This window comes from Puma concolor, chromosome D3, assembly GCF_028749965.1.
Source record: "Puma concolor isolate L17-30 chromosome D3, mPumCon1.1.hap2, whole genome shotgun sequence".
Taxonomy (NCBI): Eukaryota; Metazoa; Chordata; class Mammalia; order Carnivora; family Felidae; genus Puma; species Puma concolor.
The window spans coordinates 77,628,390-77,641,995 of NC_141678.1; the positions used below are offsets into that span (position 1 = coordinate 77,628,390).

The 13,606-nt window shown below is 46.8% G+C and overlaps 1 protein-coding gene across 2 annotated transcripts in view; it reads left to right on the forward strand.

The window, feature by feature from the left end:
* The first annotated feature begins 1,757 nt into the window (after positions 1–1,757).
* MALT1 (MALT1 paracaspase) overlaps positions 1,758–13,606 on the forward strand; it is a 65,633-nt gene continuing 53,784 nt past the window's right edge. For both annotated transcript variants that reach the window (XM_086683116.1, XM_086683117.1), the window contains exons 1-2: positions 1,758–2,237; positions 12,260–12,426. In XM_086683116.1, the coding sequence (XP_086539242.1) occupies positions 1,966–2,237; positions 12,260–12,426 (439 nt within the window). In that variant the 5' untranslated portion in view covers positions 1,758–1,965. The remainder of the gene's footprint in view (positions 2,238–12,259; positions 12,427–13,606) is intronic.

The following is a 13,606-nucleotide window of genomic DNA, read 5'->3' on the forward strand; positions in this document are numbered from 1 at the left end:
GTGGGGCCTACTTTAAGAAAATAAAGTTTCCACGTGTAAAACAGGACCCAGTCTGGAGTGACATGAGGTAAGCAGTCCTCCTGGCGGGAGACGAGAAGCTGAGGAAGAGACGGGAGGGACTGACACCAGTCAGTATCTAGCTGAGCTGTATTGGATGAAGAAGCACCTGACCAAACTGGGAAGGAGTCTCACTGGGTAAATAAGATAGATGTGCATTTCACCCCTACGCACCTATGAGAAGCTGCATAAGCCACATCTTGCACACAGCAGACTTAGAAACGAGAAGTCTGTTGAGTCTCAACTAATAAAGACTAGACAGATAAAACCTCAAAGACTTGATTTCCCTAATTGGCACATGCAGCTAATAGACGCTCATAAGATACACGTTCAGTGTCTAAAAACAAAACAGGACAGGGGCGCCTGGGTGGCGCAGTCGGTTAAGCGTCCGACTTCAGCCAGGTCACGATCTCGCGGTCCGTGAGTTCGAGCCCCGCGTCGGGCTCTGGGCTGATGGCTCAGAGCCTGGAGCCTGTTTCCGATTCTGTGTCTCCCTCTCTCTCTGCCCCTCCCCCATTCATGCTCTGTCTCTCTCTGTCCCAAAAAATAAAAAAACGTTGAAAAAAAAAAAAAAACAGGACAGCACTAGAAGTGATTGGGAAGGATTGACCAAGTCAAACTGAATGTGAAACAAGCTTTTGCATTTGTAAGGATAATAGCTAGCATTTATGATCTACTCTGTGACAAGCCGAGTTAAGTGCTTTACATAATCAACTCCTTGACTCTGGTAACAACTCCACATATACCACGACATTTTCAGTCCCATTTTAACAGATGAGGCAGAGAATTATTAAGATGACGCAGAGAATTAAGTAACTTGTTCACGGTCATAGAAACTAGAATCGGGCAGATCTTTCTGAATCTAAAAAGGTCGTGCACTTAGCCATTATACTGCATTCTGAACTCCGAATTTACATCGGATGAAAAAGTATAGTGACTGCTTGTGCTCAAATGTGATGGAGACTGTATGGAACAACTACGTAGCCAGAAGAAAGGGAGAATTTGGGTGCCCAAATTGCTATAAAACATCCTGGTGTCCTGTGTGATGAAAACATCAATGGCACCAGAAATCGGGCCAGGAAGCCTTGTGTACCTGGCGGGTTTCATAAGTAGTTTGCCTGCTTTTGCCCCAAACTATCCCGTAGTTGTCTGTGGGTGGCAGTCCGACTCGGAGGAAACCAGGCAATTCCTGCTAAAAACAATCATCTCCAAGATCTGCAGCCCAGTTTACAAAAAAAAAAGTCTGGGCACAGATTTCGAGCAAATTTCCTTTAGGTATCTGGACGTCTAGGAACCACTGCCCTTAGCCACGCCGTACACATCAAAGCCTAAAACGAGGTCGCCAAGCGCGGGTGCCGGTAGCGCCGCCGGACACAGCGCAAGTCACCGAGTCAGCTGAGCGCGACCGGGGGTGGGGGGATGGGGGGCCGGCGATGGAGAGCCGCGTGCTTCCCTCTCCGGCGTGAGGCAATCCTCCTCCCACGGTCTCGGGAAGCCCCGACGTAGCACGCTTCCTCGCCGGAGCGCAGCCGCCCGAGCGTAGCTCCTCCACCGCTTCCTCCCCCGGCTGCAACCACCCGACCCTCCCGGCTCAGCCCCGACTCCACCTCTCCGGCCTCGGTGCGCGCGCCGCCGCGAGCGGGCGACGGCGGCGAGGGCAAAGGAGACGCGCGGGCGCGCGTACGCGCGCAGGGGGGCGGCCCCGCCCGAAGCCCCGCCCCCTCGGCACGGCCGGCGCGCCCCGCCGGCTCGGCTCCCCGAGGCAAACCTGTCTCGGCCGGGCGGGGAGCAGAGCTTCCTCCTCTGAGCGCGGTGCGTCGTCGCCCGATTTGTCCTTCCGCCCCTGCCTCCGCGGCGCCGGGGCCGGCGAGGGAGCGAGCGGAAGGTGCGCTGGAGCCCAGGCCCGCGATGCGGCCGGCGGGAGCCGCGGCCGTCGCGGGGTCGTCGGCGCGGGACGCGTCGCTGTGCGGGGAGCTGCTGCAGGCCCCGCCGCCCCCGGCCTCGCAGCCGCCTCCGGCCGCGCCCTCGGGTCCGCCGCTCCCCGCTCCGAGCGCGACCCTCAACCGTCTTCCGGAGCCGCTGCTGCGGAGGCTCAGCGGGAGCCTGGACCGAGCGCCCGAGGGCCGGGGCTGGAGGAGGCTGGCCGAGGTGGCGGGGAGTCGGGGGCGCCTCCGGCTCAGGTGAGGGACGAGGGCGCGGGGGGCGTGGGGGCAGGGGCGGGGTCACGCGGGGCGGGCTGGGGCCGGGGGCGCGCGGGGGAGCGAGCGGGCACGCGAGTTGGGGGGGTGGGGACCGCCGCTCCGGGCGCTGGGGTGCGGCAGGGGTCGCCCGCGTGGAAGGGGCGCAGAGGGGAGATCTCTCGGTCGGGAAAGTCGTGGGAATGCCAGAGACTGGAGGTTGGACCCTCCTCCACTTGAGCTGAAAGGGAGAAGTGGAGATCGACCCGGGGGCGGGGGGGGGGAGGGGTTGGAGAGGAGGAAATCTGTCTGGAAACCACTAGGATAGGGCAGTCTTATTCCAGAGGACTTAAGAGACAAAAGAACAGGACACGGGCACAGACCTGGAAGACCTAAGGAAGGTTAGGAAGGAGAAGTGCAGGTCAAGAGATAATGAGAGCGAAGGGCTCGGGTGCAGGATTTGGAAGTTTTTATAATAGGGAGAGAATGATGGTGGGAAAGACTGAAACTAAACTCCCCACCTTCCTCCAAACCAACTTAACCGGGTTCTCTTCTTCACTTCGCCGTGAACACTGAGCTAGAAGTAAAACTATTTTCCTCTCACCAGGCTTGAAACTGCGAACTCTTGGGGCGCCTGGGTGGCGCAGTCGGTTAAGCGTCCGACTTCAGCCAGGTCACGATCTCGCGGTCTGTGAGTTCGAGCCCCGCGTCAGGCTCTGGGCTGATGGCTCGGAGCCTGGAGCCTGTTTCCGATTCTGTGTCTCCCTCTCTCTCTGCCCCTCCCCCGTTCATGCTCTGTCTCTCTCTGTCCCAAAAATAAATAAAAACGTTGAAACTGCGAACTCTTGGTCTCAGGACTTCTTTGCACTCTCAAGAATGATTGAGGACCCCAGGGAGTTTTTTATGTGGGTTCTATCCATTATATACATGTACTGCGCACTGATATTTACCGTATCAAAAAGTAAAAGTAAGAAACGTTAAAAATATTAACTTATTTGAAAAGGATAGCCCATTCTACATGTTAGCAGAAATTACATGTTTCTGGGGGCGCCTGGGTGGCTCTTAATATCGGCTCAGGTCGTGATCTCACCTGGGATCGAGCCCCCCACCCCCGCCCCGTTGGGCACTGTGCTGATAGTGCAGAGCCTGCTTGGGCTTCTCTCTCTCTCTCCCTCTCTCTCTGTCTCTCTCCAAAATTAATAAATAAGCATTTTTTTTAATTACATGTTTTTGTGAAAAAAAAAGAGTTTTCAAAACCAAAAAAAATTAGAAAAGTGGCATTGTTTTACATTTTGAAGATCTGTGCCTTAACTGCAGAGAACTGGCTTTTCTGTGCTTCTGCATTGGGTCTGTTGCACCGTCGCAGGTCACGTTACCCCGGGTACTCCAATGTACATTTTCTCAGAGAGTGAGCGAAAATGCTAAGTCTCATCTTAGTGTCACTGCGAAAAACCGTTTTGATCCTGTGGACCCTGTGACTGCACTAGGAACTACACTAGGGATGCCCAGACCATACTTAGAACCACTCCTCTCTACCATCGTTAGGATTTTGGTCTCCCTTTGAACCCCTTAGAAGTTTTGTTTTGTTTTGTTTTTACCGTCTCGTATAACTAAACTTTGTCTGGTATGGTTATTTGCACAATTTCTTATGAACTCCTTGAGAACAGGAGGCATCACTTAAGATTCTGTGTGTTATGCATAGAACCTGTCTTAGACACGACAAATGCTTTTGAATTGAGAGGGGAATCATTCATTCAGAATTATGCTTATCGAGTGCCTATTATTTGCTGGAAGTTCCAGAAGATAAAAAGATGGCAAATATTTAGTTCCTATTCACAAAGACTTTTATAGCAGTGGACTGTTATTCTGGGACGTTCACAAATAACACGTTAAGTGCTGTGTTGGGTGTGGATAATAATAACAGTGGGCTTTTATCATTTATTGATCACTTAGTGTGTACCAATGCACGAAGTATTTATATACATTATCTACTTTAACTCTCACAACGACCTCGAGTTTCAGAGTTTGGGGTTAAACCAGAGTCATGAGGGTTTAGGATTCTTTGGCCACAGAGTGGAGTAATGATGTGAGGTTGGAATTAAGAAGTGGTAAACTTGTGGGGCGCCTGGTGGCTCAGTCAGTTAAGCGTCCAGCTTCAGGTCAGGTCACGATCTCGCGGTTTACGAGTTCGAGCCCCGCATCAGGCTCTGTGTTGAAACTTCAGTGCCTGGAGCCTGCTTCGGGTTCTGTGTCTCCCTCTCTTTCTCTCTCTGCCCCTCCCCTGCTCATTCTCCCTCTCTCTCCCTCTCTCTCTCTCTCTCTCTCTCTCTCAAAAATAAACATTGAAAATTAAAAAAAAAAAGTGGTAAACTTGCAAAATTGAGACAGATGGCACAATTTTTTTTCTGTTCTAGAGAGAAAGCAAACATGCTTCTTTTAGGGAGAGGGGACTGTGCAAAGAAAATCCAAAATACTGTTATGCTAGGTCCATAGATTTCTGAATTTCTAGACTTAACAATGCAAAAAGTTGTCTTCCTTGGGGGTCAGATCATCAAATCTGTGATTGGTTAGTTTGTGATTAGTACTCTCGTTAGGGAAGGCTCTGGGTTTTCCTGAGGACCTGGGAGTGAGGACTCCTAATTTGGCAGTGGAGGAAAGAAAAGGAAGGAAGAAGGCCCTGCCACCACCGAGGAAGTGTGGATGCCCGACTTCAGGTGCCCAGTGTTCCCCCCCCCCACCCCGAGCCCCAAGCCTTCAGTCAGGTTTTGCTGATGACTCCAGAGTGGTTTGCTTGACAAAGTAACAGGAAAGTTTGAGGCCACATCTCTGGTGAGGGTGGTGTAGACAGAAGGGCCGTAGCCTCACAAGATGTGACAAGCAACAAAGGGCATGCGTTCGTGGAATCTGACGGTTCTGGGGTGCGAAGTCTGAAACGAAATTGGTGGGGTTTCACCAGCCTTCCTGGAGGGTAAAGATTAGCTCAGAGTAGGTGAGTGGTGGTCGGAAGTGGGGGCGGCCCTGCAGGTTAGAAAACTGGGGAACATTGGGGCCGCCCGGGTGGCTCAGTTGGGTAAGCATCCGACTGCCGCTCAGGTCATGATGTCACAGCTCGTGAGCTCGAGCCCTGCCCCAGGCTGGCTGATGTCAGCGCAGGGCCCGCTTCAGATTCTCTGCCCCCCTCTCTCTCTGCCCCTTCCCTGCTCATGCTCTCTCTATCAAAAATAAATGAATATTAAAAAAAAGAAAGAAAGAAAACTGGGGAACATTAACATCATATACCTACTAAAATTTGAACCACATTGACATAACAGAAAGTTAGCACTGGGAGCTTCGGGGGCTGGAGAGGGGCAGAGGAGGGGGCCAGGTAAGCTGGTAATGTTTACTCTGTGTAAGACAAGTTATTTCAGAGCAATTTCATACTATTGATCGAAGAGCACCTCGATTGCACAATTCCCCGAGGTATTTTCCTCCAGTGTCAGAGGGAGGAATTGAAGCGTGAGGGTGCAAGTGGCTAACAGTTCCCGTGAGGATGTGGGCCTTTCCCTAGAATCTTCAAAGGCCGCCCGTTGTTTGTTTTCACTTTTTTCTCACTCTATACGTGTCTCCTCAAACCAGATGAGCATTTAATAAGTAAACCACAAGAGTCCATTCTGAACTGTCCATCAGGGATCAGGAGTCATTGTAAGTGTTTTCATTTGATTGTGGGTGACCCAGAATCAATCTTGGCCTATAATTCACTTCCCCACAACCGTGTGCGTATGGGAATCCCCTAAACACAAACCCGGCCCTAATTCCCTTCCAAACCCACCTGATACTGGACAGCCTTTGCTGTCGGCGGAGACAGGTGCAGGTTCTGAGTGTCTAGCCCAGGGTACATAAATTCTGTGGTGGCCTGGAACATCGAGGCGCCAGAGGTGACACAGCTCCCAGGAGGCTCCAACGCTGCCCGCGTGCTGTGCAGGAGGGAGCTTAGGACGGGGGCGGTGGGACGGGGACCAAGGAAAAGCAACACAGAAGGTGCTCCTTAGCCCCAGACCTCTGTCCTCACTCAGTTCACGAGAGGCCTGAGAACACACGTGAGAAGCCGAAACCAGAGATCTCCTCCCGTTTCTGTCTCTTCGGCCTGTCTCTTCAGTGTCTGAAATTCGGAGTGCTTTAGGAGTCAGGCTTCGTATCTCTTTACCTACTTGTCTTCACCTAATCCCCTTCTTGGTTTGTCCTTAAGTCTCATGACGATACAGATTTAGGTAGATGACTCTTCGTTCGTATCTTCAGTCCATGTCTTTGCTTTGAACCCCCCGGATTCCTACGTGTAGGTGCCTATTCTCCATCTCCTCTTGAATGACTAACAGATATCTTATCTGAAATGTAACATGTCCAGAACTCAGCGTGTCTTCCCCAGCAAAACTCTCTCTCGTGCAGGTTTCTTCATCTCAGTAAATGGCAGCCACAGCCCTCCCATTACTCAGGCCCCATACTTCACGGTTATTCTTTTTTTTTTTTTTTTTTTTTTTAGATGTCTATTTTTAAGAGCAAGACAGAGCCTATGTAGGGGAGGGGCAGAGAGAGAGGGAGACACAGAATCTGAAGCAGGCTCCAGGCTCTGAGCTGTCAGCACAGAGTCCAATGCGGGGCTTGAACCCACAGACCGTGAGATCATGACCTGAGCCGAAGTCAGCTCAACCAACGGAGCCACCCAGGCACCCCACGTCACGGTTATTCTTGACTCCACTTTCACACCACATCCATTTTAGCCGCAGCCCTCAGCCAGTGCACCTTCAGTGTGCATCTAGAATCCAGCCTCCGCGGCTCCGGCACTGGGCCAAGCCACCGTCATCTCTCTGCCGGTTCATTCCAATAGCTGCCTAACTTCCACTCTGCCCCCACCCCCGGGTGATTCTCAGCATAGCAGTAAGAATTATTCTTTTAAGACATTCGGTCGGGTCTTACCCTTCCTCTGCTCAAAACCCTTCCATTGCTTTTCTGGTTCAGTGTAAAAACACCATTTGTTTACCAGTTAGCTCTTAGACCTTGTTATCTTCCTCCCTTTCTCCACTGTTGGTGCACCTGCTTTCTTGCTTTTTGCTTGAACGCAGTAGGATCTTTGCACTTGCTCTTTACTCAGCATGAGATGGTCTCCATGGGTGAAATGTATGACTTGCTCTTTACCTCTTCACGTGTTTGCTTACGAGTTACCGCCTTCAGTGAGGTCTTCTCTGATCACGTTATTTAAAATTACCCTGTGCATCTGCTCCAGCATTACCGGTCCCCCTGCTTTGCTTTGTTTTTCTCCAGAGCACCTATGACCTTTGGATGGACACACACACACACACACACACACACACACACACACCCCGTTTGTCTGCCTGTGCGGGTATACATATATATCTCCTCCTGTAGAAAAACCCAAGACGTTAAGGGAATTTTGTCTTGTTTGCTACCATATCCTCAATACCTAGGAAAAATGGTTGGCCTATTTTAGGTGATTAATGAGTAGTTGTTGAATTAATGAATAAAGATTCCAAACAGTAAATGTTCCAAGAAGAGAAGCAAAAGAACATAAAAGCAATGCACGGTTCGTACCCTAAGGGATGTAGAATGTGTTTTGTTTGACTATATATTTTTTGAAGTAAAGGTAAATGTAAATATTTTTAAAAGCAAAACCCAGGGCGCCTGGGTGGCTCAGTCGGTTGAGCGTCCGACTTCAGCTCACGTCACGATCTCGCAGTCCGTGAGTTCGAGCCCCGCGTCAGGCTCTGGGCTGATGGCTCGGAGCCTGGAGCCTGTTTCCGATTCTGTGTCTCCCTCTCTCTCTGCCCCTTCCCCGTTCATGCTGTGTCTCTCTCTGTCTCAAAAATAAATAAATGTTAAAAAAAATTTTTTTTAAATTAAAAAAAAAAGCAAAACCCATTTGTTTCAGTAATAGTCTTTTTTAAAAAAATATTTATTTATTTTGCAAGGGAGAGTGAGAGCCTGCTGTCGATGCAGAGCCTAACATGGGGCTCGAACTCACGAACTGTGAAATGAACTGAGCTGAAATCAAGAGTCACCACGCTTAACTGACTGAACCACCCAGGCACCCCTAAAAACAGCCCATTTGTTTCAGTAATAGTCTTTTAACTTAAATGAGAAATTCCAAATTAGGGTTAGCAGAAACCACTACAAAGCACAGTCTTTACGGGAATGTAACTAAAAAAGGAAAGACATAAAGGCTGGATATGTATAAGCATCCTCTCTGCTGAAAGCCAGTGCCCATGCGGAAAATCAGTAAAAAAGGAAAGGAGATACAGAATCTTGTTTTTCTCCTGTGCCTCTTGTATTGGAAATTTTTGTCTACTTCAGTTTTACCTTTCTTCATTTGGAAGAAAGAAGTCAAACTGTTTCTCATTTGTTTCTATATCAGCATTAATATTAAAGCATCACTTGGTTACATTTGGTGAGATATACCAGATTCTGATAACCTCTCTGAATCATAAAAAAAAAAAAATTACATTTAGCCTGCAGCATCCTTGTTTTTATAAATCTCATATTCTAATTATCTCAAAAAAAATTGGTGATCCTTAAGCTATCTCTAATACTGGTTCCTCGACTTGGACATTACAGGGACTAACAAAAGAAAATCTCATAAAATGGAGGACCAGTGGGTATCTGCAGCTTTTGTTGTTTCTATTGTTATAGTCACCATTCTTCCATAAAAGAAAAGACACTTGAACACTGAAAAATAGGAAAGACCATCTTAAAGACAAAAAGACAGTCTTAGCGTCCTTTTTTTTCTTTTAATTTAAAAAAAAATTTTTTTTTGACGTTTATTTATTTTTGAGACAGAGCAAGACAGAGCATGAACGGGGGAGGGTCAGAGAGAGGGAGACACAGAATCTGAAACAGGCTCCAGGCTCCGAGCTGTCAGCACAGAGCCCGACGCGGGGCTCAAACTCACGGACCGCGAGAGCATGACCTGAGCCGAAGTCGGCCGCTTAACTGACTGAGCCACCCAGGCGCCCCTTAGCATCCTTATTTTTATCATTTTACCATGGACTTCAGATTGTGCTGCCACTGGTCTACGGTCCAGAATTTGGGAACAGTTAACCTATATTATGATGAGTCACGTTTAACAAAAATCGAGTATTGAATATATTCATTTAACTGAGACACTTGGAAAAGAATGGTGAGTATAGAGACAGGAGGCCTTGAAGGACATGATCAGGTTACCAAACTAGGAACTACTCAAAAACATTTTTTTTTAATTTCTCTTAATGTTTATTTATTTTTGAGACAGAGAGAGACAGAGCATGAACAGGGGAGGGTCAGAGAGAGGGGGAGACACAGAATCCGAAACAGGCTCCAGGCTCCGAGCTGTGAGCACAGAGCCTGACGTGGCCTCAAACTCACAAACTGTGAGATCATGACCTAAGCCGAAGTCGAACACTTAACTGACTGAGCCACCCAGGCACCCCTCGAAAACATTTTTAAGGAAAAGCTAAAACAGTTTCAGAAATTAGCATGATTAGGAAATTGATATTCTTTTAATATCCCCATATTTTTATTGCATAAGAAAAGCTCACTTTTATTGCGTTATTATTTGCCACACACTAAGCGCTTGGGGCATGGATTATCTAATTCTAACAATCCTATGAGGTGGATGATACTGCCAGTGAAATTATTTTGGTTGGATACATTTTTTTTTCTAAATTTGCGAGATTACCAACTTCACTACAGAATTATGAATCCTGAGTGACCATTATACAAATGCTCTGGTGACCTTTTAATAAAAGTGATCAAAACGAATATGGAATAAGGTTATTCCAAGTCATGAAAACTTGCGGACCTTGCACCTGCCACAGCTTTAATACTGTTACCCCTTCCGTCTCTCTAGCTTCCAGCCTTTTTAGTTACGATTCAGATTCACTCAGTAATCATTCAGTTATGAGTGACTAATACGGGCACGACAGATTTTAGGTATCGAGGGGTTAAAAATATAGGATTTCTGTTTTCAAGGAGTTCGGTGACCCAATTAGGTACAGAAGACATGGATATGAAAGAAAAGCTCGTGGTTTTAAGGCAAAATGGTGTCAACTGAGACGTAGAGAATTGGGGTCTGCAAACAATGACCCGAGAGCCAGATTTGCACCACTACCAGTTTATGAGCTAAGAATGGTTTTTATATTTGAAAAATTGCAAAGCCAGAGACAAGGAAGAAGAACACGCAGTGGACCGTATGGCCCATAAAGCCTAAAATATTTACTCTCTGCCACGTGACACAAGTTTGCAAACCTTTGGTATACGAGAAGAGCACCCTCAGGAGACCGTGTCTAAAGTGTATTTGGAGGACTTGTGTGGTCTGGGCAAACCTCACAGAGAAGCGAGAGGTATTGGACTTTCATTTAAACTGGTAGGGAAGGGAAAGGTCTCTCTGAAGGTGTGTGAAGTGTGAATTCTACAGACTATCGTGGAGATGACCCAAAGGCTTTGGTTGGCCTTTGTTGTCGGTCACGTCTCTTTGGGAAGATTATTGGGGTTTTTTTGTTGTTTTTGTTTGGTTTTACTTTATTGTTTTTCTTCTCTTGCATGTTTCATACTTGTGCTTTCCCTTCCTATGAAATGGTTGAAGGCCGTATTCCTTGTCCCATTATTTCTGGCCTTGTACAGTCTGGTCTTAACCTTTCTAACCTTGTATACGCCTACTGAATACAAGGACATTGAAAAAGAAATGGTATGTGTACGTTAAATGGTGATAGTAAAAAGAAATAGTTTTAACGAAAGGACGAGACCTAAAGATTCTTTAGAGTAGAGGTCAGCACACTTTTTGTATAAGGAGCTAAATATAAATAGCACATGTGTTCATCTTTGCAGACCAACTACTCACGTCTGCTGTTGTAACAGGAAAGCAGCCATCCACGTTTGTAAAGGCATGTGTGAGGGAGCATAACTGTATTCCAACAAAACTGTTTACAGAATCAAGTGGCTGGGTGGGTTTGGCCTTTAGACCAGAGTTTGTCTTCCTCCTGTGATAGGGTATTTCTAGGTGCTTAGAAGTACTGCACTTTGAACGTCAGTAGCACTGATAGTCTTTTAAAAATTGTTGATAAAATGAGCACACATAGTAAAAATTCGACAATACAAAAGGTTTACAGTGAAAAGTGAATCGTCCAGCTTTGAGCTCTGCTGCACTGGCTCCCCTCTGTAGGACAATCCCAACTACTAGTTTCTTGCCCATCTTTTCAAAGTTAACTCTACACATAAGAAAAACACATATTAATAAAAATGGTATCATGCAGAACATACATTGTTCTGTATCTTTATTCGCATGATCACACAAGGACACTACTTTGCTAATATAAAATACCATATGTTAAGTTTTTTCCATTTTTCAAGATGTCTCAAAGATCTGTGCCTCTTTCTTGGGTCATATTACACTTTATAAAAAGTGCAAGAAAGAGTAGAGAAATGCATCTGATCTTTTTATTCCCTGTTCCCAAATTAAAGTAAAAGTTTTCGTCAGTATCAAAGCTAATTTCTCTCGCTTCCTGTTTAAAGAGTTCTCTCATCTTTTTTTTTTTAATTTTTTTTTTAAATTTTGTTTGCGTGTTTATTTATCTTTGAGAGAGAGACAGAGACAGAGCATGAGCAGGGGAGGGGCAGAGAGAGAGGGAGACACAGAATCCAAAGCAGGCTCCAGGCTCCAGGCTCCAAGCTGTCAGCACAGAGCCTGACGCGGGGCTCAAACCCACGGATCGTGAGATCATGACCTGAGCCAAAGTCAGACGCTCAACCGACTGAGCCACCCAGGCGCCCCTGATCTTCTGATTTAGTAGTCATGGGAGCTGATCTGGAGAAGAGCATAAAGAGGAATCCCCTATGAAGGCAGAAGGAGGAGGAAAGGACAGTAGCATTCATAACGTAAATAACTTTTCACTACTCAGCGACTCACAGCTTATTCCCTATAACACCTGCAATCATGCCAAACATACAGCAGGCATATCACGTTGGAGAAAGTTGTTGACTTGAATTAAATCTGTTGTTTGCAGCTGTCTGGACTTGGAGCAGTGTTCTCTTAAGGTCTTGGAGCCTGAAGGAAGCCCAAGCCTATGTTTACTGAAGCTAATGGGTGAGAAAGGTTGTACGGTCACAGAACTGAGTGACTTCCTGCAGGCTATGGAGCACACCGAAGTTCTTCTGCTTCTCAGCCCCCCAGGTAGGTTCTTCTCCTAGAGTATTCTCCAGGAGTTTGTGGAGGCAGACTTAGAGGAAAATATCTCCTCTGACAATGAATTGTGTTAAATGGTTTTGGAAAATGTAAACGTTTGGAGCCTCATTTTCTCCCCCAGGTTGAGACTAAAGAACACACAAAAAGCAAATATAACACAGAAACATCGATTTGATTGTGGTTCAAAAACATCAACTAGATAGAAGACTTTTTTTTTTTTTTTAATTTTTTTTTTCAACGTTTTTATTTATTTATGGGACAGACAGAGACAGAGCATGAACGGGGGAGGGGCAGAGAGAGAGGGAGACACAGCATCGGAAACAGGCTCCAGGCTCCGAGCCATCAGCCCAGAGCCTGACGCGGGGCTCGAACTCACGGACCGTGAGATCATGACCTGGCTGAAGTCGGACGCTTAACCGACTGCGCCACCCAGGCGCCCCTAGATAGAAGACATTTTGGGGACAAGTAAAACAATTTGGATTTAACATGCATGTTAGATATTAGGGAATCATGTGATAATGGTGGTGTAGTTCTGTAGAAGAATGTCTTTATTCCAAGGAGATGCATGCTAACGTATTTAGAGGATGGGGCGCCTGGCTGGCTTAGTTGGTAGAGATGAGACTCTTGATCTCAGGGTTCAAGCCCCACATTGGGCGTGGAGCCTACTTAAATTGTGACGTATTTAGGGGTAAGATTTCTGTAATTTATGTTGAAATAGTGCAGCCAAGGCTCAGTCCGTAGAGGCTGTGACTCTTGATTTTGGAATCACGAGTTCAAGCCCCACATTGGAAGTAGAGATTATTTAAAAAAAAAAAAAATGAAAGAAAGAAATAGTGCAGCCAAAAAAATAAATAAATACGTATTTATTGATATGCGTGTATGTATATGAGGGAGATAAAGCAAATATGACAGATGTTTAGTGTTTAAGTATTTTGCTAACATGATGCGTTTGAATTGTTGATCGACTCATCCATGTTTTTTTTTTTTTTTCTGAATATACCAATATTGAGTGAGACTTCTTCCTTCCAGGGTCAGGTGTGAGGAATAGGAAAAGCCACTCCCCCCCCCCACAACTACACATGGAGTCAGTCCTGGGCAGGCAAGTCAGGTAGGAGAGACCACGTGATCTAAGTCACCTGATGGCAGCGGCACCGCAGACCTTCCTTCC